Source organism: Carcharodon carcharias, chromosome 20, assembly GCF_017639515.1.
Source record: "Carcharodon carcharias isolate sCarCar2 chromosome 20, sCarCar2.pri, whole genome shotgun sequence".
NCBI classification, from domain to species: domain Eukaryota; kingdom Metazoa; phylum Chordata; class Chondrichthyes; order Lamniformes; family Lamnidae; genus Carcharodon; species Carcharodon carcharias.
This window is the reverse complement of record NC_054486.1, coordinates 111,957,687-111,982,012: the sequence shown is the minus strand read 5'-3', so window position 1 is coordinate 111,982,012 and position 24,326 is coordinate 111,957,687. Positions and strand designations below refer to the sequence as shown.

At 43.2% G+C, this 24,326-nt stretch overlaps 1 protein-coding gene across 1 annotated transcript in view; it reads left to right on the top strand.

The window, feature by feature from the left end:
* The first annotated feature begins 1,231 nt into the window (after positions 1-1,231).
* vash1 (vasohibin 1) overlaps positions 1,232-24,326 on the top strand; it is a 47,914-nt gene continuing 24,819 nt past the window's right edge. The window contains exons 1-3 of the mRNA XM_041215283.1: positions 1,232-1,744; positions 11,389-11,477; positions 23,785-23,841. Coding sequence (XP_041071217.1) covers positions 1,472-1,744; positions 11,389-11,477; positions 23,785-23,841 — 419 coding nt within the window. The 5' untranslated portion in view covers positions 1,232-1,471. The remainder of the gene's footprint in view (positions 1,745-11,388; positions 11,478-23,784; positions 23,842-24,326) is intronic.

Below are 24,326 nucleotides of genomic sequence, written 5' to 3'. Positions count from 1 at the left end.
GACCTTTCCAAATCCTATCCGGATTACTGTAATCCGGATTTACCAGGGACAGGGGGTCAGACCTTTCCAAATCCTATCCGGATTTACCAGGGACAGGGGGTCAGACCTTTCCAAATCCTATCCGGATTACTGTGATCCGGATTTACCAAGGGCAGGGGGTCAGACCTTTCCAAATCCTATCCGGATTACTGTGATCCGGATTTACCAGGGACAGGGGGTCAGACCTTTCCAAATCCTATCCAGATTACTGTAATCCGGATTTACCAGGGACAGGGGGTCAGACCTTTCCAAATCCTATCCGGATTTACCAGGGACAGGGGGTCAGACCTTTCCAAATCCTATCCGGATTACTGTGATCCGGATTTACCAGGGACAGGGGGTCAGACCTTTCCAAATCCTATCCGGATTACTGTAATCCGGATTTACCAGGGACAGGGGGTCAGACCTTTCCAAATCCTATCCGGATTACTGTGATCCAGATTTACCAGGGACAGGGGGTCAGACCTTTCCAAACCCTATCCGGATTACTGTGATCTGGATTTACCAGGGACAGGGGGTCAGACCTTTCCAAATCCTATCCGGATCACTGTAATCCGCAATTACCAGGGACAGGGGGTCAGACCTTTCCAAATCCTATCCAGATTACTGTAATCCGGAATTACCAGGGACAGGGGGTCAGACCTTTCCAAATCCTATCCAGATTACTGTAATCCGGAATTACCAGGGACAGGGAGTCAGATCTTTCCAAATCCTATCCGGATTACTGTAATCCGGGTTTACCAAGGGAGGGGTCAGACCTTTCCAAATCCTATCCGGATTACTGTGATCCGGATTTACCAGGGACAGGGGGTCAGACCTTTCCAAATCCTATCCGGATCACTGTAATCCGGATTTACCAGGGACAGGGGGTCAGACCTTTCCAAATCCTATCCGGATCACTGTAATCCGGATTTACCAGGGACAGGGGGTCAGACCTTTCCAAATCCTATCCAGATTACTGTAATCCGGAATTACCAGGGACAGGGGGTCAGATCTTTCCAAATCCCATCTGGATTACTGTAATCCGGGTTTACCAGGAGGGGGTAGGGAGCACGTAGTGACGTAATGTTAAGTCGGATTCAGAGGATGTGCGCATGCGTTATATTCCCCTCTCTCTCTCTCCCCCCCCCCCCCCTTACAATCTGACCAATGGGAGTTGGGGAAGGCAGCGAGCGGGTGGGTCCATGACGTCAGCGAGGTGACCGAGTGGATACAAAGCGAGTGGAGCGAAGGGTGAGCGAGGACTGGCACTGGGCAGGCATGGAGGGGCATTGCAAAGGGTACGGCTTCTGGCAACACACCCCACTCCTTGCAGTTTTCAAATTAACTCTATTATTGCACTGAATCATGTTGATCTGTGCTGTGAGCTTATTGTTCAAGTAAGTAAGTGAGGAAAGAGGAGAGGCTTTTTTAATATTTAAAAACATCAGCAATGCCAGGGGGGAGAGGAGATGCTTCCTTTGTTAGAAGGAGGTCAGCCAGCGTGGGACCTGTCAGCGTAGAGAAGCATCTCCAGAGAGAAGAGGACCAGGATGAGGATGGTGATGAGGAATTCCGGGATGAAGGGGTTCCTTTCTACATAAACCGAGGGGGGCTCCCGGTCGATGAGGCTACCTGGGATAGGATGTGGAAGCATGTTGCTAAGATCCACCCCGAAGGAGAGAAGATGGTGCAGAGAATTCGAGGAATGCCGTACCTCCCCAAGGTGATTTCTTCAATCCAACTTTGAAATTGTGCACTGTTAATATAGCCTTCAACAGCTTAAACCTGCCAGTGGCTTTGTGAATCAGTTTGGTCAGTATAATGGTTTAGATCAGCATACTCAATGAACAATCCAAACCAAATTATTTGGATGGATGATTTGAACATTAAATCAGGGAGTTCTATGTTCAGGTTTAAGCTGCTTTAGGCTGAAGCAAAGCTTTTTTTAAAATGTTCAAATTACATGGCTTTCCAGCTTTGGTGATGGTGGATTTACTTAAATTGTTGTGAAGTTTTTTAATGATATATCTTTTGAAACTTCACAACTTAATTGGCAGCTTTGTGACACTATTATGTTGAATATCTGTACACAATGTAACCTGTACACTTTACAGTCTAATGTGTTATATATTTCCTTCGGGCAATGAGAGAATTCTGGTTTGCCTCGCCCTTTTTTTGTTTGCTTTTTGTCTGTTTCCCCCATCCTTTGGTAAAATGGTACCCATTGCACACTCCCATGCTACCCAAATGATGTAAGGGAACTTTAAGCGTGCAGAATTGCAAATGTAAATCCCTATTGTGCCCATCCAGATATTGCATAGTCCTGTCTGATGTTACTTTCTGGGTTGAGCCCACAGTTCAATCCAGAAAACAAACAATCGCAGTTCTTTACACAATTTTTTTCTGTAATTGCTAATGTGGTTTTTTTTGTGGATGATAATCAGTATATATAGAAAGATGGAACCCTCCGATACAGGAACACCCAATGCAAACTATACTTGCTGTGTAACAAAATAAATCCACTTGCCTAATGTTGAATTCAATGGTGCTTTAACATTGCAATTGTTAGAATGTCTCTTTAACTGGGCAGTTTAGTGAAATGTTAACAAGGTTAAAAAGAACAAGGTATTTTGTATATAAAAAAAAATAGTAAATTCTGAAAATGGTTGGTGTTATTGTAAATGCTATTCACTGATATTTGTGGCCACGTTTCTGTCCTGGGTTTCCTTAGATTTCCAGAAGGCGTTTGATAAAGTGCCACATCAAAGGTTATTGCAGAAAATAAAAACTCATGGTAGGGGGTAACATATTGGCTGGATAGTAGATTGGCTGGCTAACAGGAAGAAGAGAGTAGACATATATGAGTCTTTTTCAGCATGACAGGATGTGAGGAGTGGTCTGACACAGGGATCAGTGCTGGGGCCTCAACTTTTTACAATTTATGTAAATGATTTGGATGAAGAATCTGAAGGAATGATGGCTAAATTTGCTGATGACACGGATAGGGAGGACAATAAATTGTGAAGAGGCTACAAAGTGACATAGGTTAAATGAGTGGGCAAAGATCTGGCAAATGGAGTATAATTGTGAAATTGTTCATTTTGGCAGGAAGAATAAAAAAGAAGCTTATCATCTAATTGGTGAGAGATTGCAGAGATCTGAAATTCAGATGGACCTGGGTGTCCTTGTGCATGAAACACAAAAGGTTAGTATGGAGGTACAGCAGATAATTAGGAAAGCATTTCTTTATTCATTCAAGGAATGTGGGCTTTGCTGGCTAGGCCAGCATTTATTTCCCATCCCTTGAGAAGGTGATGGTGAGCTGCTTTCTTGAACCACTTCAATCCATGTGGTGTAAATATACCCACAGTGCTGTTAGGAAGGGAGCGCCAGGATTTTGACCTGGCGACAGTGAAGGAACGGTGATATATTTCCAAGGCAGGATGGTGAGTGGCTTGGAGGAGAACTTCCAGGTGATGGTGTTCCCATGTATCTTCTGCCCTTGTCCTCCTAGATGGTAGTGGTAGCGGGTTTGGAAGGTGCTGTCGAAGGAGCCTTGGTGAATTCCTGCAGTACACCTTGTTGCTGGTAACACTGCTGTTGCTGTGCATTGGTGGTGGAGGGAGTGAATGTTTGTGGATGGGGTGTCAACAAGCGGGCTGCTTTGTCCTGAATGGTGTCAAGCTTCTTGAGTGTTGCTAGAGCTGCACTCATCCAGTCAAGGGTAGAGTATTCCATCACACTCCTGACTTGTGCCTTGTTAAAGGTGGACAGGCTTTGGGGAGTCAGGTGGTGAGTGACTCGCTGCAGGATTCTTAGACTCTGACCTGCTCTTGTATTTATATGGCTAGTCCAGTTCAGTTTCTGGTCAATGGTAATCCCAGGATGTTGATAGCGGGGGATTCAGCAATTATAATGCCATTGAATATCAAGGGGCGATGGGTAGATTCTCTCTTGTTGGAGATGGTCATTGCCTGGCACTTGTGTGGCGTGTTACTTGCCACTTGTCACCCCAAGCTAATAGAGTGTTATAATTTATTGTGAGAGGAATTGATGACAAAAGTAGAGAGGTTATGCTTCAGTTGTTCAGGGCAATGGTGAGACCACACCTGGAGTACTGTGTACAGCACTGGTCTCCTTATTTAAAGAAATATGTAAATGTTTTAGAAGCAGTTCAGAGAAGGTTTACTAGGCTAATACCAGGAATGGGAGGGTTGTCTTATGAGGAGAGGCTGGACAGGTTAGGCTTGTAGCCACTGGAATTTGGAAGAGCAAGTGGCGACTTAATTGAAACCTTTAAGATCCTGTGGGGTCTTGACAGGGTGGATGTGGAGAGGATGTTTCCTGTTATGGGAGAATCAAGAACAAGGGGCCACTGTTTAAAAATAAGGAGTCGTTCATATAAGACAGAGATGAGGAGAATTCTTTTCTGAGGGTTATGAGTCTTTGGAACTCTCTTCCTTAAAAGGCGGTGGAAGCAGAAAGGCACAGCTAGATAGGTTCTTGACTAACAAAGGGGTGAAAGGTTATCGGGGGTAGGCAGGAATGTGAGATTGGAGTTATATTTTGATCAGCCATGATCTTATTGAATGGCGGAGCAGACTTGAGGGACTGAATGGCCTATTCCTGCTCCTAATTCGTATGTTTGGATGTTCTGCAGAAGTTTTTCACAGGGGTTGGGGCAAAGCATGAACTGAGATGCTCTGAGCCTGGATCAGGGAAGAGCTGTTTCTAATTTAAATTAATGATATGGATACAATGCAAAGTGCTCACGTTTCCAGATATTAAACTAGGAAGGACAGTAGAATGGGGAGAAGGCAGCTCCAAATCAAGTGAGGTAAAATATTTAAGTGGGCGGAACAATGGTCAATGAAATTTCATGCAGACAGGTGTAAAGTACTTGGGAAGAAGAATAGGTGTGTACAAATACTCCATGAATGGTGGTGTAATAGCTTAGATAAAGTTCAGAGGCCTTAGAGTCTTTTAGGCCTGACACTTAATCTGTCCAGTTAGTGTAGAGCAACAATAATAATAATTATATTCCATGTGACTCTTCTTCAGTTCTGAAGAAGAGTCATACGGACTCAAAACATTTAACTCTGTTTCTCTTTCCACAGACGCTGCTAGACCTGCTGAGTATTTCCAGCATTTTCTGTTTTTACTTCAGATATCCAGCATCCACAGTATTTTGCTTTTTATACTATGGTCCAGTGCAATAATCTGTTTGACTACATTACTTTCCCTGACTTGTTACAAGACTTGCAGCAAGAACAAACCGTCAGACCACACCCTTGTCCTCTTTGGATCTCTACATTCAAGCATTGGAGGCAGTGTAGTGATAAACCACAAGGCTAATTCCCCAATGTCAAAGATTTGTCAAAAGACAGGAGAAACTTTGGGCTTTTCAGCCTGGAAAGTGAAGTGCTTGAGAGAGAATCTTACAGGTCTATATAAGATAATTAAAGGAATGGAAAACATAAATTGAAATATTAAATCACAATTGCAACAGGTTGCATTTACATAAAGTCTTTAATGTAGAAGCATGATCAGCCAAAAATAGTCAGCAAGCCAAAGAATGTGGTGGCTTTAAAGGAGAGTTTCGGAGGAGATGAAGGGAGGGAATCCGAGAGCATGAAGCCTAGATGTCTGAAATTACGACTGGAAATAATGGGGTTAAGGGAGAGAGAGGTCTGCTTAAGAAGCCAGAATTGGAGGGACATGGAGTTATGGGTGGAGGGGGTGCAGTCAGGGATTGTGGGTCTGGGGAAGGTGACAGGAATAGGGAGGAGCGAGGCCATCAAAAGATTTAAATACAAGCACCTTCCAAACCCAGGACCTCTACCACCTACAAGGAAAAGGACAGCAGATGCATGGGAACACCAGTTGTCCTCCAAGCCACACAACATCCTGACTTGGAACTATATCGCTATTCCTTCACTATCGCTGGATCAAAATCAGGAACTCCCTTAACAGCACTGTTGGTGTACTACACTATGTGGACTGCAGCAGTTCAAGAAGGAAGCCGACCATCACCTTCTCAAGGGCAGTTAGGGATGGGGAATAGATGCTGAGCCAGCCAGCGACACTACATTCCCTATAAACGAATAAAAAAAATTATATTGGAGATTTTGGCACCAGGAACCAATGTAGGTCAGTGATCACAGGGATGATGGAAGAGTGGGACCTTGTTCTGGATAGGGCAGAAAAGTTTTGGATGAGTTGAAGTTTATGAATACTTGTGAATAGGGATCCTTAAATGAGGACCACACGAGCTGAGGCAGGGATGGAGCTGAGATGCCTTTGAGGAGGTAGAAGTGGTGGTCTTTATGCTGGAGAGGATGTGTGGTCAGAAATTCAGTTCAGAGACAGATGGGATGCTGAGGCAATAAGCAGCCTGGTTCAATCTGCGATAGTTGCAGGGGAGGGGGTTGGAATCCATGGTGAGGGTACAGAGTTTGAGGCAGAAGCCGAAGACAATAGCTTTGATCTTCCCTTTAAATTGAATTGCTATAGAAGATCAAGGGGACATCAGTCCTAAACTTACTTTTTAATGGTTCGAACTAATAGCAGGGAGTCATTCATACAAAAAGTGGTCGACACATAAGTGTTGACTCTCTAATAGAGGGGCAGAGCTGAAAGCCCTGAATGTCTGTAAGAAACAATTAGATGCTGCAGTGCGAGGAATGGATGGATAAATTAAGATGAGCCAAATGGCCTTTCTCATCGTAATTATTTGAAGCTTTACATCACAAGGTAATGCTGTCACTGCAGTGAAGAGTTAGTACAGATTGCATGAGCATTCTGTCACCAGTTGTGGCTATTAGTATGAGTTTAGTTTTGTTGTAGGTTTAATAAGATCAATAGAATCACACAGAAAAATGACAGTGACTGCACAAACTTATCCCAGGAGCTCCTACAGTGACTGGCGCAGGATGAAGTGAGAGAGGTTGGGGTATCACTGAATTAGTCTATCCAAATATACAGCAGCTCAGTAAGGACCTGAAAGAGTGAGAGTTTATCAAAATAAGGTTTAGAGTGGAGATGCTGCTCGGGGTCTGTGCGTGTGTTGCACAGTCAGTAGGATACCTCATGTCTGGGAAGAAGTACTGAAGTTCCTTTAGATACTGTGGCTTTATACTAGCTCAACATTATTGCACTCTTGCACATATAAACACTGCTGTTGGCATCATTGAACAATAACTGTGGCTAAGGTTCACCTTGGACTTTCACCCACAAATTGTTTTCTACTTATTTACTCAGCTTTTTTATATACAATTAAATTTGAGATCACAACCGTCTTCAGAAATCTATAAAAAAGCTACTATCTTTTTGAATGTTGCTAGACACTTTTTCCCCTCATCCTTTTTTTGAAGGAATTTAATTCCTGCTGCGGTATAGTCCTTCGTTCCTCTAATGGCCATCTTTTATTTTGAGTCGACTAAGCGGCAACAAGCTAATTGTGGGGCATCACAGCCAAACCCAATCCTGTCTCTGTTTGACATCCACACAAGCATACGTTCCACATGTGGGTGGTTGCAGGAGAATGATTGGCAACAGAAATCATGGTTGATTTTCTGTCTTCCCTAGCCAGCCCATAACCTTTAATGTCCCGAAAATCCACTGACTACACATTTTTGACTAGCAGCTTAAGAGTGAATTGAATCACATGATTAGGTTTAGTCATTGCAGGTCTCCAGGTAGTATTAGCCTGTTCCTGCCCCACGAAACTCATTTCTTGCTATCTTGACTCCATTCTCTCTCCCCTTGTCCAGTCCCTTCCCACCTACATCCGTGATTCCTCTGACATCCTACATCATATCAACAATTTCCAGTTCCCTGGCCCCAACCACCTCCTCTTCACCGTAGACGTCCAATCCCTCTACACCTACATCCCCCACTGGGATGGTCTGATGGCAAGGTAGCTGTTGGAGTCAGTAGGCTTGTATTGGATATTGGTGGATAGTCTATCACCAGAAATTGAGACAGAGAGGTCAAGGAAGGGAAGTGCCAGAGATGGACCATGTGAAAATGATGGAGGGGTGGAAATTGGAAGCAAAATTAATAAATTTTTCTAGGTCCAGACGAGAGCATGAAGCAACACCGAAGTAATCATCGATGTACCGGGGAAAGAGTTGTGGGAGGGGCCTCGACTACAGCTCCTCACATCCCGCTTCCTGTAAGGACTCCATCCCATTCTCTCAGTTCCTTCGCATCCGTCGCATCTGTTCTGATGATGCCACTTTCAAAAACAGTTCCTCTGACATGTCCTCCTTCTTCCTTAACCGAGGTTTTCCACCCACGGTCGTTGACAGGGCCCTCAACCGTGTCCGGCCCATCTCCCGCGCATCCACCCTCACGCCTTCTCCTCTCTCCCAGAAACCTGATAGGGTCCCCCTTGTACTCACTTATCACCCCATCAGCCTCTGGATTCAAAGGATCATCCTCCGCCATTTCCGCCAACTCCAGCATGATGCCACCACCAAACACATCTTCCTTTCAACCCCCCCACCCTTGGCAGCATTCCGCAGGGATCGTTCCCTCCGGGCCACCTGGTCCACTCCTCCTCTACACCTCAACCCCCTCCCAAGGCACCATCCCATGCAACCGCAGAAGGTGCAATACCTGCCCCTTTACTTCACCTCTCCTCACTGTCCAAGGGCCCAAACACTCCTTTCAAGTGAAGCATTTCACTTGCACTTCCCTCAGTTTAGTCTACTGCATTCGTTGCTCCCAATGCGGTTTCCTCTGCATTGGAGAGACCAAACACAGACTGGGTGACCACTTTGTGGAACACCTTCGGTCTGTTTACAAGCATTACCCAGACCTCCCTGTCGCTTGCCATTTCAACACTCCATCCTGCTCTCATGCCCACACGTCCGTCCTTGGCCTGCTGCATTGTTCCAGTGAAGCTCAATGCAAACTGGAGGAACAGCACCTCATCTTCCAACTAGGCACTTTACAGCCTTCTGGACTGAATATTGAGTTCAACAATTTTAGATCATGAACTCTCTCCTCCATCCCCACCGCCTTTCTGATCCCCCATCTTTTTTTTTTCCCAATAATTTATATAGATTTTTCTTTTCCCACTATTTTTAAATGTACTTCCATCCATTGTTTTATCTCTACCTTTTAGCCTTTTTTGATTCCTTCACCCCACCCCAACTAAGGCTATCTGTACCTTGCTTGTCCTGCTTTCTACCATTAATTAGCATATTCCCTAGATAACATCACCAACTTCAACACCTCTTTGTCCTTTTGTCTATGACATCTTTTGATTATCTCTACCTATCACTGGCCCTCTATCCAGCTCTACTTGTCCCACCTTCTCCCCCCCCCCCCCCGGCCTTCCCCCTTAAACCAGTTTATATTCCACCTCTCTTCTGTTTTTACTTAGTTCTGTTGAAGGGTCATTCGGACTCAAAACGTTAACTATGCTCCTCTCCGCAGATGCTGCCAGACCTGCTGAGTTTTTCCAGGTATTTTTGTTTTTGTTTTGGATTTCCAGCATCTGCATTTTTTTGCTTTTAAAATGCTGCAGATGCTGGAAATCTGAAATAAGCACTAATCAGAACCGATGGGTGGATGAAGAGTCATTGACCTGAAACATTAACTCAGTTTCTCTCCACGGATGCACCTGACCTAAAGAGTAATTCTTTTTTTAAATTTATTCATGGGATGTGGGCATCACTGTCTGGGCCAGCATTTATTGCCCATCGCTAATTGCCTTCTCAAGGGCATCCATGGAGCGAAACAGAGTTAACGTTTTGGGTCAATGACCCCTCATCCATCCATTGATTCTGATTTAGTGTTTATTTAAGATTTCCAGCATCTGCAGTATTTTATTTCTGTACTAATTCTCCCAACTAAATTATGTGCTCACTATCATATTGCTGTTTGTGGGATCTTGCTATGTGAAAATTAGCTGGCACATTTCCTCCAGTACAACAGCAACTACACTTCAAAAAAAAACTTAATCAGCTGTGAAGCATTTAGAACATCTTGAAGATGCTGGTGTTGAAGGGGCTGGGGAAGATGTCTTTGTGGTGGGAGTTGGCCATGCACATGAAGGTAATTTTGGATAATGAGACCGAGGCCCAATCAAATTTAGTAATGGATGACGACTGCGATCTGCACACCAAGTATGTACAAATTTGCAACCCCCTACTATGAAGAAACAAAGATGAGGACAGTACCAGGATGAGTGCAGGGACGTAATAACAATGGTGCATTTCAGTACCAACGTTTCAGTTGTGCTTTTTTTTTTTAAAGTTTGCTCAAAGATGTGTGAGTGAAGAATTGCTTCCCAGTTCTGCTGTTTATGCAGAAAATCCACTGTTCATTGTGACAACAAAGGTTATTTTTGGATAGCAGTAGAGTATCATCCAAGATTTCATGATTTTCTTAAGATAGTGAGACACTCTACACACACAGAGCAAGATGCTTTGACAGTTATCTGTTCTATTTGTTTTCGCCCACCTCCCTACTGTGAACATGCCAACTCTTACTCACATACAATTCCATGAGCTCCCTCTCTGATACCTCCAAGCCACCTTGTCATTTTGTGCGTCAGCTTAGGGAATGAGTATTCACAACCTATTCAGCCGTTACAGATAAACCTTACCTTACTGGCGCAGACACAATGGGCCAAATGGCCTCTTTCTGTGCCATAAACTTTCTATGATTCTACTTTCACATCTATTCACATGCACTTTTTCTTATTCCTTTCACGGAATGTGGGTGTCGCTGGGTGGGCCAGCATTTATTGCCCATCCTTAATTGCCCTTAAGGTGGTGGTGAGCTGCTGCCTTCAACCGCTGCAGTCCATGTGGTGTAGGTACACCCACAGTGCTGTTAGGGAGGGAGTTCCAGGATTTTGACCCAGCAACAGTGAAGGAACGGTGATATATTTCCAAGTCACAATGTGGCTAGGGTGGGAACTTGCAGGTGGTGGTGTTCCCATGTGTCTGCTGCCCTTCTCCTAGGTGGTAGAGGTCACAGGTTTGGAAAGTGCTGTTGAGGGAGCCCTGGTGTGTTGCTACAGTGCATCTTGTAGATGGTACACACTGCTGTCACTGTGTGCATCAGTGGACAGAGTGAATGTTTAAGATGATTAAGTGGATGTTTAAGATGATTAAGTGGATGTTTAAGATGATTAAGTGGATGATGAAGAACCCTACTTTTATTTTCCTTCCCTAGCCCAGGGGCATTAATGCCATTAAAACTCAACAAATACCATGGATTAACCTTGGGATATTCTATATGAATTAATGCCACACAGTCAGTGCCATTATCCACTGCAATAATGAGGAAATTCTGGATGTTTATGTATAAATGTATTAATTTTTTTCATATTTCCTATGCTTTCAGGTTCCAATGCCATGTGTGCCTACATTTCAGCTGTCCACGCTTGTCCCTGACCGCCTGGAAGCCATACAGAGATACACCAGGGAATTGCAGTATCCTTCAGATCAACAGGAAGGCTAGAGTCCACTAATGGGTTCTTGGTCTGCAGGCAATGTCTCTCTGCAATCAGATAATGCAAGATGCCAGGAGTAAACCAAACGCAATTAGTATTTCTTTGTAAAGCATTGCCTAGACTCTGCTCCACATATTCCTGGAATAGCATGCCTGAAATGGGTCCTGTCATTTTATCCTTAAAGAAATATTGTGCATGAACCTGCCTTAAAGGGCATGTAAAAGGAGTAAGCTGCTGTATGTTCTTTGTTCGCATTAGTACCCAATGAAGCAAAAAGCCCATCCCAATATTGTTGGATAATAATGCCTTGTTCCTTTTATTATTCCAATATTTTCTTTAATGTAGTTTTTATTGCATCAAAAAGCTTGAGTGTGCCTCACATAGTGAATGTGATTGTTGTGATATAGGCAAACATGGCAGCCATTCAGCACACAGCAGCCTCCCATAAACAACAGCGAGGTGAATAAAAAGTGTTACACATTCCGATCCGTTGCAGGCTCTGCTGAGGCACAAAAGTGTCACTCTCTTCCTTGAATGGTCTGGTTCCCTGCTTTACTCTAATAATTCACTCTCGCTGCCCAATCACTGGTAGTTGGAACAAGAACTATAACAAAGAAACTCACTTGGAAACTGGACAGGATCTCTGTGTGTTAAATGTCTAAACTGTTTTAGTCTCTTCCTATGGGAAATTTATTCACATGGCAGAGTATTCGCTTTGCAAGTGAAGAGTAGTACAATTGACACCCGCGTTCTCCAATTCTCTTTTAATCAAGGTTCAGCGAGACAGATTTAAGATCGACAAGGAAGTCAAGTTTTTGTGGGGGTGGGGGATCAGGCAGGAAAGTGAAGTTAAGTCTGTAGTCAGATCAGCTGTGATCTTCAATGAGAAAGCAGGCTCAATGGGCTGAATGGCCTATTCCTGCTCCTATTTAGGATCTAACTGGTCTGAGTTAAACATTGCCTAGGCGACATTTTGCTTGATTCGTAATCAGTTTTGCAGTAGACGACACATATTGAACACTGAGTATAGAAACTAGGAGCAGGAGTAGGCCATTTGGCCCTTCGAGCCTGCTCCGCCATTTGTTATGATCATGGCTGATCATCCAAATCAATAGTCTGCTTCCGCTTTCTCCCCATACCCTTTGATCCCTTTTGCCCCAAGAGCTATATCTAATTTCTTCTTGAAAACATACAATGTTTTGGTCTCAACTACTTTCTGTGGTACCAAATTCCACAGGCTCACCATTCTCTTGGTGAAGAAATTTCTCCTCATCTCATTCCTAAATGGTCTACCCCGTATCCTCAGACTGTGACCTCCCCCTCCCACCCAATTCTGGACTCCCCCACCATCGGGAACATCCTTCCTGCATCTACCCTGTCTAGTCCTATTGGAATTTATAGGTTTCTATGAGATCCCCTCTCATTCTTCTGAACTCCAGTGAATATAATCCTAATCGACTCAATCTCTCCTCATATGTCAGTCCCGCCATCCCAGGAATCAGTCGGGTAAACCTTCGCTGCACTCCCTTTATAGCAAGTATATCCTTCCTCAGATAAGGAGACCAAAACTGCACACAATATTCCCGGTGTGGTCTCACCAAGGCCCTGTACAATTGCAGCAAGACATCCCTGCTCCTGTACTCAAATCGTCTGGCTATGAAGGCCAACATACCATTTGCCTTCTTTAACGTCTGCTGCACCTGCTTGCTTACCTTCAGCGACTGGTGTATGAGGACACCCAGGTCTCATTGCACATTCCCCTCTCAATTTATCGCCATTCAGATAATAATCTGCCTTCCTGTTTTTGCTACCAAAATGGATAACCTCACATTTATCCACATTATACTGCATCTGCCATGCATTTACCCACTCACTCAGCTTGTCCAAATCACACTGAAGCATCTCTGCATCCTCCTCACAGCTCACCGTCCCACCCAGCTTTGTGTCATCTGCAAATTTGGAGAATTACATTTAATTCCCTCATCTAAATCATTAATATGTATTGTGAATAACTGGGGTCCCAGCACCGATCCCTGCAGTACCCCACTAGTATCATGAGAAACACGGGGCAGAATTTGATGCCCTCCCCATGGCGGGTTTTGTGGTGGGGTATTTAATCAGGTGGAGTTTGGGGACCATACTGGCCCCTGCCTCAAGCCTGATTGGGTTAGCTGTGGGCAGGCCAGCGCACAATCTTCCTGCCCTGCCGCCAGTTGAGGTCCTTAAGTGGGCAATTGATACTCAGATAAGAGCTCATCCAGCTGCCACTGGTATTAACCCAGCAACGGGCAGCGGACTCACCATGCAGGAATCATGATGAGCAAATCCATTCGGTGTTGTTTGCAGGCTTTCGGTGGGATAGGATTGGGGGTGAAGAGGGGCAGGGGTTGTGGGGTCTCCTCGCTCATAGGCACTCTGTCCTTGATTGAAGAACTGGCATCAGGAAGATGAGAGTCACCATGTGCACTTGGTGCTGATCTGCACCCCCTGCCCCTCAACTTTAATCCCTCACCTGTGGCCTGGGAGCCCGTGATAATACTAGGACTGAAGTAGATGTAGTACAAGCAGTAACCACTGCCTCCCTGGTTGCGCTACCATAGAGCTCTAGCTCTAACTGGCTGGCAACTTTCAGTTGGCAGGACTTCTACTCTCCTATCCTTGATCCCAGGGAAGACTTGCTATTGTCCAGTTAAGTGTTGGCACTCCATACGACGGGTCTTCCTGCACAGAGGCAACGCAGGGCTTTCACTGGCGGGCAAGACCTGTGTTGTCTCTATTAAATACCATTGGTATTCTCACTACAATCTGTTCAAAAAATGAGTTCACTGGGCTCTTAAGGGCCCACACCAGGGCTCTCTCAAAAGCACCTTCCAAGCCTGTGACCTCTACCACCTAGGAGAAGGGCAGCAGACACATGGGAACACCCTTAAATGCATCTATAATATTCACTTCAACTACTCTCTGTGGTAGTGAGTCCCACGTTCTTACCACTCTTTGTTCTGAATTTCCTAATGGATTTCCTAGTGACTGTCCTATATTATTGGCCTCTAGTTATGCTCTCCTGCACAAAAGGAAACATATTCTCTGAAGAGGAATTTTAAAAATCAAAAAAGAAACGAGAGAGAGAGCACAGGTTCAGGGTAATGAAGAGGCGAACAATAATCAAAGTGTGACAGGAAAGAGCAGAAGGGTGCAGCAGAAATCAAAATGAATAAGAAGTCAAAGCTCTTTATCACTCTGAAACAAGATAGATGAGTTGACGGCACAAATAGAAATAAATGAAAATGGGACTTGATAGCTATTACAGCGATGTGGCTGCAGGGTGATCAAGACTGAGAACTCTATTAAGGGTATTTGACATTCTGAAAGATAGGCAAAAAAGGAAAAGATGGTGGGGGTAGCTTTGTTAATAAAGGAAGGTATCAGTGCAGGAGTGAGTAGTGGTATAGATGGCAATAGATCATGACATGGAATCAGTTTGGGTGGAAATAAGGAATAGTAAGGGGAAGAAGTCACGGGTGGGAGTCATCTATAGGCCCCTAAAGAGTTGCCTCACTATAGGACAAAGTATAAGTCAGGAAATAATGGAGGTATGTAAGAAGGGTGCTGCAATTGTCATAGGTGATTTTAATCTGTATATTGACTGGACAAATCAGATTGGCAGGGATAACTTGGAAGATGAATTTGTAGGGTGCATCAGGGATTGTTTCTTAGAGCAATAGATTGCAGAACCTACCTGGGAACAGACTATTTTAGATCTAGTAATGTGTAATGAGGTGGGATTAATAAGAGATATCATAATTAAGGATCATCTAGGGGTAGCGATCACAACATGGTAGAATTTCAAATTCAGTTTGAGGTCGAGCAACCCTGGTCTCAAACCAGTGTCCTCAACTTAAGGGCATTTACAGAGGTATGATGAAAGAATTCTCTAAAGCGGGCTGGGAAAATAGACTAAGGGGAAGGTCAGTGGATGAGCAGTGGTGGACATTTAAGTAGATATTTCACCACGCCCAGCAAAAATTTATCCCGGTCAAAAAGAAGGACTCGATAAGAAGGATGAACCACCCGTGGTTAACAAAGGTGGTCAAGGAGAGTATCCAATCAAAAACTAAGGCAGACAAAGTGGCAAAAACTAGCGGTGGGCCAGAGGATTAGGATTTTTTTAGGAACCAGCAGCAGATGACTAAAAAGCTAATAAAGAGGGAGAAAATTGATTATGAGGGTTAATTGGAAAGAAATATAAAAACAAACAGCAAGAGCTTCTAGGGGTATGTAAAAAGAGAGTGGCTAATGTGAGTAAGGGACCCTTGGAAGATGAGACTGGAGAACTGATAATGGGGAATAGGGAAATGGCAGATACTTTAAACCAATATTTTGCATCGGTCTTCACGGTGGAGGACACTATAAACATCCCAAAAATATCAGATAAGCAAGGAGCTAATGGGAAGAAATATCTTGTAACAGTCTCTATCACGAAGAGCAAAGTATTTGACAAACTAAAGGAACTAAAGGCAGACAAGTCACCAGGACCTGATGGCTTGTATCCAAGGGAAGTGGCTGCAGAGATAGTGGAGGCATTGGTCGAAATATTCTAGAGCTCATTGGATTCCGGAAGGGTCCCAGCGGATTGGAAGAGCGCTAATGTGATGCCCCTGTTCAAGAAGGAAGGGAGACAAAAGTTGGAAACTATAGGCCACTCACCCCAACATCTGTCGTTGGGAAAATGCTAGAGTCCATTATTATGGAAGAAATAGCAGGATATTTAGAAAAGCCTAACGCAATTGAACAGAGCCAGCATGGTTTTGTGAAGGGGAAATCACGTTTGACAAATTTACTAGAGTTCTTTGAAGATATAACAAGCAGAGTTGATAAAGGGGAACTGGTGGATGTAATGTATTTGGGTTTCCAGAAGCCATTCGATAAGGTGCCACATAAAAGGTTATTGCACAAGATAGGAGCTTACAGTATTGGGGTAATGTATTAGCATAGAATGAGGATTCGTTAACACACAGAAGACAGAGAGTCGGGATTAATGAGTCTTTTTCAGGTTGGAAAGACGTAACTAGTAGAGTGCCACAAGGATCAGTCCTAGAGCCTCGATTATTTACAATCTACATTAATGACTTGGAGGAGGGGGCAGAGTGTAATGTATCCAAGCTTGCTAACAATACAAAAACAGGTGGGAGGGCATGTTGTGATGAGGACATAAGGAATCTGCAAGGGGATATAGACAGGTTGAGTGAGAGGGCAAAACTTGGCAGATGGAGTTTAATGTAGGAAAATATGAGGTCATGCACTTTGGCAGGAAAAATCAAAAGGCAGACTATTATTTAAATGGAGAGAGACTCCAAAAAATGTGCAGCACAGAGGGACCTGGGTGTTCTTGTGCATGAAACACAAAAAGTTAGCAAGCAGGTGCAGCAAGTAATTAAGGCAAATGGAATTTTGGCCTGTATTGCTAGGGGCTTGGAGTTTAAAAATAGGGAAGTCTTGTTACACTGTACAGGGTGTTAGTGAGGCCACACCTGGAGTACTGAGTACAGTTTTGGTCCCCGTACTTAAGAAAGGACATACTGGCATTGGAGGCAGTTCAAAAAGATTCACTAGGCTGATTCTTGGGATGAAGGGGTTGACTTATCAAAAATGGCTAAACAAGTTAGGTCTTTATTCATTAGAGTTTAAAAGAATGAGGGGTGTTCTTATTGAAACGTACAAGATTCCGAGGGAGCTTGACAGGGTAGATGTTGAGAAGACATTTCCACTCATGGGAGAATCTCGAACTAAGGGACATAGTTACAGAATAAGGGGACACTCATTTAAAACTGAGATGCAAAGGAATTTCTCCTCTCAGAGGGAAGTGAATGTCTGGCATTCTCTTCCCCAGAGAGTTGTGGAAGCTAGATCACTGGAAGTATTTAAAGAGGAGGTAGATAGATTTTTGAAATATCTGGGAATTGAGGGTTATGCGGAGCTGGCACAAAAGAGGAGTTGAGGCCTGAGGCAGATCAGCCATGATCTTATTGAGTGGCGAGGCAGGTTTGAGGGGCCGAATGGCCTACTCCTGCTCCTAATTCTTATGTTCTTCTCCACTCTATTAAAACCTTGCATGATTTTAAAGGCTTCTATTGGGTCACCCCTCTGCCATTTTTTTCAAGAAAAAAAAGACCCAGCCTTGTCAATCCTTCCCTAATATGTAGACCTATATATTTCTTGTATCATCCTTTTAAATCTTCTCTCCACCCTTTCCATTGCCCCTATATCCTTTTTATAATGTGGTGACCAGAATTGCACGCAGTACTCCTAAGATGTGGTCACATCAAGGTTCAGTACAGGTTCAGCATAGCTTCTTTTCAATGCTGTCCCTCTAGAAATAAAGCCCAGTGCATTTTTTTTACATGGCTTTGCTAATGTGTGACACAACTTTTAGCGATTGATGTATTAGTACTCCAAGAACCCTTTTGTTTCTGTATCCCACTGAGACTTGCACCTTCCAAGTAATGAGTGACCCTCCTATTTGTCCTCTCAATGCACTACCTCACATTTATTGGCGTTGAGCTTTTGGATAAATTAGAACTACTGCATTACCATTGTCCACTCTCTCTCTTCTGACCATTCTCTGTTACCTCCTGAAAAAATTCAATAAGCTTGGTCAAGTAAGATTTTCCATTTTGAAACCCATGCAGATTATTCATAGTTATATTTCTCATTTCCAGATGTTCCACTATTCTTTCCTTTAGTCGGGATTCTATTATTTTTCCCACCACTGATGTTAAACTGACTGGCTTATAATTCCCTGGACATGTTCTGTCTGCCTCCATAAATATAGGAATTACATTAGCTGTTCACCGGTTCTCTGGTACTACATCTTTTCTAACAATCATTAAATGTGTGTAGTAATGCTTCTGATATCTCTTCTCTAGATTCTTTTAAAATATGTGGATGCAATCCTTCCACCAGAGACTTTATTTTCTTTTGCATTTGATTAATTTATTCAATACATCCTTTTTAATTTTAAATGTATTCATCTCATCATTCAATGTCATGTCTACTTATTCTATCTCCCTGGTAATTATCAACACAAAATGATTATTTAACATTTCTGTATTTCTCTTGTTACCTAAGGCATTACCCTGTCTACCCTTTAATGGTCCTATTCCCATCATAGCCTTCTGTTTTTTGTTAAATGTGCCTATAAAATATTTTAATATTTTATGTTCCTTGATAATTTAGTTTCATAATTTATTTGCCTTCCTAAAGTTTTTTTGACTTCTCTCCTAATTTCTTCTACGTACTTAATGTTTGTCTCTTTCCTAACCCTCATTTGTTCCTTTTTATGACTTTATTCAACCCTGGAGTCCCACTAGTTTGTCCTTTCCTGTTAGTGGAATTTATTTTCCTGCACTCTGGGAAACATTTGAAACAGTGTTGAACATTGTTGTTCAACAGCATTGTTGTTTGCCATTATAGCTACCCATCTTATTTTCCCAGGTACTGTTCTCAGCCCCTCGATTAGGTTTTCTGCAATCTATTCACCTAGTTTTTGTCATATTTATGTCCTCTATCATCATCTAAAGCAGTCACTATTGCTTAAATGTTCCTCTACTTTAAGTCTTGTTCCCACCATCACCGCCACCGCCACATCTCTCCTTGACTCTTCATCCTTCCCCAAAAGTGGTGCTTGTGATGAGATGTATCGTGATAGTCAGGTAATTTCTGTTTTTTTTTTTACCTTCCACACCACCTATGGGTAAAGATTTATTATTTCAGATGTCCTACAAATTACTAAGTGGAGCCAGTATAGGATCATTGAATGGTTACAGCACAGAAGGACATTCAGCCTGTCGTGTATGTGCTAGCTCTTTGAAGGAGCAATTCAGAGTCACTCCCTCACCTTCTCCCTGTAGTCCTGTACATTTTTGCTTTTCAGCTAATCCAAATCCCTCTTGAAAGTCTCAATTGAACTTACCTCCACTACACATTCAGGCAGTGCATTCCAGATCCGAACCACTTCATGCATGAAAAGGTCTTTCTTTAAATCACCATTACTTATTTTGCTATTTCCCTTAATTCTGTGCCCTCTGGTTCCCGATCCTTCCATCAGCGGGAACAATTTCTCCCTATGTACTTAGACCCCTCATGATTTTGAATACTTGTATCAAATCTCCTCGACCTTTTCCAAAGAGAACAGTCCCACTTTCTGCAATCTGTTTACATAACTGAAGTTCCTCATCCCTGGAACCATTCTCTTGAAACTTTTCTGCACTCTCTCACATCTTTCCAAAAGTGTGGTGCCCAGAACTGGACACAATACCCCAGTTTATGCTGAGCCAGTATTTTACACAGGTTTAACATAACCTCTAAAATAAAAGCAAAATACTGTGGATGACTGATAGACTCATAGACGTCTACAGCACAGAAAGAGGCCATTCAGCACATCGTGTCTGTGCCGGTCAAACAAAGATCTGACTACACTAATCCCATTTTCCAGCACTAGGCCCCTAGCCCTGGAGGCTATAGCAATGCAAGTGAATATCTAAATACTTCTTAAAAGTTACAAGAGTTTCTGACTCAACCATCCTTTTAGGCAGTGAATTCCAGGCTCCCACCACCTTCTAGGTGAAAGAATTTCCCCTTAACTCCCCTCTTAGCCTTCTACCTCTTAGCTTAAATCTAAGTCCCCTGGTTATTGACCCCTCTACTAATGGAAAAAGTGCTTTCCTATCCACCCTATATATGTCCTTCATAATCTTATACACCTCTATCAGGTCCCCTCTTCACCCTCGTTGCTCCAGAGAAAACAACCCCAGCCAATCCAATCGTTCCTCATAGCTCAGACCCTCCAGCTCAGGCAGCATCCTGGTAAATCTCCTCTGCACCCTCTCCAGTGCAATCACATCCTTCCTATAATGTGACCAGAACTGCACACAGTACTCCAGTTGTGGCCTAACCAGAGTTTTATACAGTTCCAGCAAAACTTCCCTGCTCTTATATTCTGCACCTCGGCTAATAAAGGCAAGCATCCCATATGCCTTCTTAACCACCATATTTACCTGCCCTGCTACCTTCAGGGATCTGTGGATATGCACACATAGGTCCCTCTGCCCTTTAGTACTTTACAGGGTCCTACCATTCATGGTGTAATCCCTTGCCTTGTTAGCCCTCCCCAAATGCATTATTTCACACTTTTCCAGGTTGAATTCCATTTGCCACTGCTCTACCCACCTGACCAGTCCATTGATATCCTCCTGCAGTTTACGGCTAGCCTCCTCACTAGTTACCACCCTACCAATTTTCGTGTCATCTGTGAATTTCTTGATCATACCCCCTACATTTAAGTCCAAATCATTTATGTACACCACAAACAGCAAGGGCCCCAGCTTTGAGCCCTGTGGAACCCCACTGGAAACAGACTTCCAGTCACAGCGACATCCCTCTACCATCACCCTCTGCTTCCTGCCTCTCAGCCAATTTTGGATCCAACGTGTCACTTTGCCTTGGATCTCATGGGCTCTGACTTTCTTGACCAGTCTGCCATGAGGGACCTTATCAAAAGCCTTGCTAAAGTCCATGTAGACCACGTCAAATGCATTACCCCCATTAACGCTCCTGGTTACCTCCTCAAAAAATTGGATCAAATTTGTCAAACAAGACCTTCCCTTAACAAATCCATGCTGACTATCCCTGATTAATCCATGTCTCTCCAAGTGCAGATATATTCTGTCCCTCAGACTGACAGGCCTGTAATTTCCTGATCTATTCCTTCCTCTCTTTTTTAATAATGGAACATTGTTAGCAATCCTCTGGCACCTCACCTGTGGCCAGAGAGGATTTGAAAATTACTGCTGGGGTCCCTGATATCTCTTCCCTTGCCTCCCTCAACATCCTGGGATACATCTCATCCTGGCCTGTGGATTTATCCACTTTTAAGGTCACTAAACACGCTATTCCTCTCTCTCTATGTTAATTTCCTCCAATATTTCACAGTCCTCCACCCTGATGTCTATACCTGTGTCGTCCTTTTCTATTGTGATGACAGATGCAAGGTATTCATTGAGGACGAAACCCATGTCTTCCAGGTCCACACTATAATCCCTAATTGGCCCTATTCTTTCCCTAGTTATTCTCTTGCTCTATATATTTAAAAAAACCCTTTGGGCACCAATGCTTTTTCATGCTCTGAAGAAGAATCATGTTGTACTCAGCATTAATTCTGTTTTTCTCTCCACAAATGCTGCCAGACCTGCTGTGTTTCTCCAGCACTTCCTGTTTTTATTTAACATAACCTCCTTGCTTTTGTACTGTATGCTCCTGTTGATAAAGCCCAGGAGGCTGTGTGCTTTATCAACCACTCCCTTCACCTGTCCTGCCACCTTCAATGATTTATACACATATACACCCAGGTACCCCTACTCCTGCGTCCCTTTCAAATTGTAACCTTTATTTTAGACTGCCTCTCAACGTTCTTCCTACCAAATTCAACCACTTCAAACTTCTTTGCATGAAATTTCATCTGCCACTTGTCCACACATTCCACCAATCTAATCTGTCAACATCCTTTTGAAGTTCTACACTATCTTCCTCACAGTTCACAATGCTTCCAAATTTTGTATCATCTGCAAATTTTGAAATTGTGCCCCAAGATCTAGGTTATTGATATATGTCAGGGTAGAGGTTTTCACAATGAGCATGGGGAACTCCATTGTAAACCTTCCTCCAATCCAAAAAATAATCATTAACCGCTGTCCTCTGTTTCCTATCACTTGGCGAATTCTGTATCCATGTTGCTACTGTCCCTTGTATTCCATGAGTCCCTAACTTTGCTCACCAGTCTGTTATGTGGCACTTTATCAAATGCCATTTGGAAGTCCATGTACACCACGTCAGCAAGGTTGCCTTTGTCAACCCTCTCTGTTACCCCATCAAAAAACTCAAGAACTTAGTTAAACAAGATTTGCCCTTAATAAATGCATGCTGGCTTTCCTAAATGAATCTGCATTTGCCCATGTCATTTTGTCCCAAAGTATTGTTTCTAGAAATTTCCCCACCACCAAGGTGAAACTGACTGGCCTAGGCCTATCTTTTGAACAAGAGTAAAACGTTTGCCATTCGCCAGTCTGGCACCACCCCTCAGTCTAAGGAAGACTGGAAAATTATGGCCTGTGCCTTCACAATTTCCACTCTCACTTTTTTCAGTACCCTTGGATACATCACATCCTGTCCTGGTGCCTTATCAACGTGCAAGCAGCCTATTCAATACCTCCGCCTTACCAATAATAAACCCTCAGGTGTCTGAACTACCTTCCCTTTCATCATGACCTGAGCAGCAGATGCAAAGTATTTATTTAGTAGCTCAGCCTGCCTCCCTACCTCCTAAATGTAAATTCTCTTCTTGGTCCCTAAGCGGTCCCACTCCTGCTTTTACCACTCTTTTACTATTTATATGCCTGTAGGAGTCTTTTGAATCCCCTTTTATGTTAGCTGCCAATCTCTCCTCACACTCTCCCTTTGCTTCTCCTGCTTCTTCAATTCCCCTCTGAACCTTTATTCAGCGTTCTTCTCGGTTGTATTCTCCACCTGACATCTGTCATAAGCACACTTTTTCTTCTTCCTAATTTTTATCTCTTTTGACATCCAAGGAACTCTGAATTTGTTTGCCCTACCTTTCCCCTTCCTGAGAATATACCTTGACTGTGCCCAAACTACCTCTTCTTTGAAGGTAGCCCATTGTTCAGTTATAGTCTTGCCTGCCAACCTTTGATTCTAATTTATCTGGGTCAGATCTATTCTTACCCCATTGACTGCTCCTTAGCTTGTTAGAAGGTGCAGAACATTTGCTTGCAGCTTGCACCCATCAACCAAGGTTGACTAGTTCCCTAATGGACTTGAAGATTGTGTTTCACTCAGCTAATGAATGGTCAGAATGCTTAGACTAACATACAACATTCTGTGGAAATGCAATCACAATTAAAAACAACTTCTGTTTTAAGAATGATACCAGCTGCTTTGCACACAGCGCTGTCACTCAGGACACCATTATTTCCCATCACTGCTGCCAAGAGGCATGGTTGGGGGTGGGGTGGGGGGGAGGAGGGGTCGCGTGGTGAAGACTTTAGCAAACTACGGTCATTTTGCCTAACCTTCAGGCAAGAGGTGGATATTGAATTTCTCCAGGGCCTACTGTAGACAGTTGCAGAGCCCAATATTTTGCAGCGTCTCTTGCTTTCTATACTTGAGTAATTATTTCACACGCATGTTGAATTAAATTACTTAACCATCCAATCCAGGTACAATCACACTGGAACACAATTTTTTGAGATTAAGAAGAATCGACCTTTAACTGGGTAAGTAGCACTGACCTGTTAAGTATGTCATTGAAATACAACCCTTTGGTCAAGACTGTGCTGTTGGCATGTTGTCACAAGCCTGTTCAAAGTACTAAAAGCAGCACATGCCAGCCTTGTAATTAATCAGTGGGAGCTAGCCATAATTTTCTTCTATGCTTGAATTTGCTTGAAGCAGCATAAAATCGCACTTTAAAAAATTCAGAAGGCTGTAGTAAATAACCTTTTAATTAGTTTTATAAAAGAGAGCATTATACTGAGGGTATGGTGTCTAACAGAGAATGTTACAACTAAGAGCTGAGGTTGGAGTGTGTAACAAAGAGAGTGTTATACCTCCAACAAGTACATTGAGCTCATGAGTTTCTTTGTCATCTAATCAACTACCTCTGCATCTTCCCTCCTTTCCCCTAACTAATCAGACCAAATTTTCCTTAAGGCCATCCCTGGCTTAGCCTTGAACTTGTATCTTTCTCTAATTTCTCTAC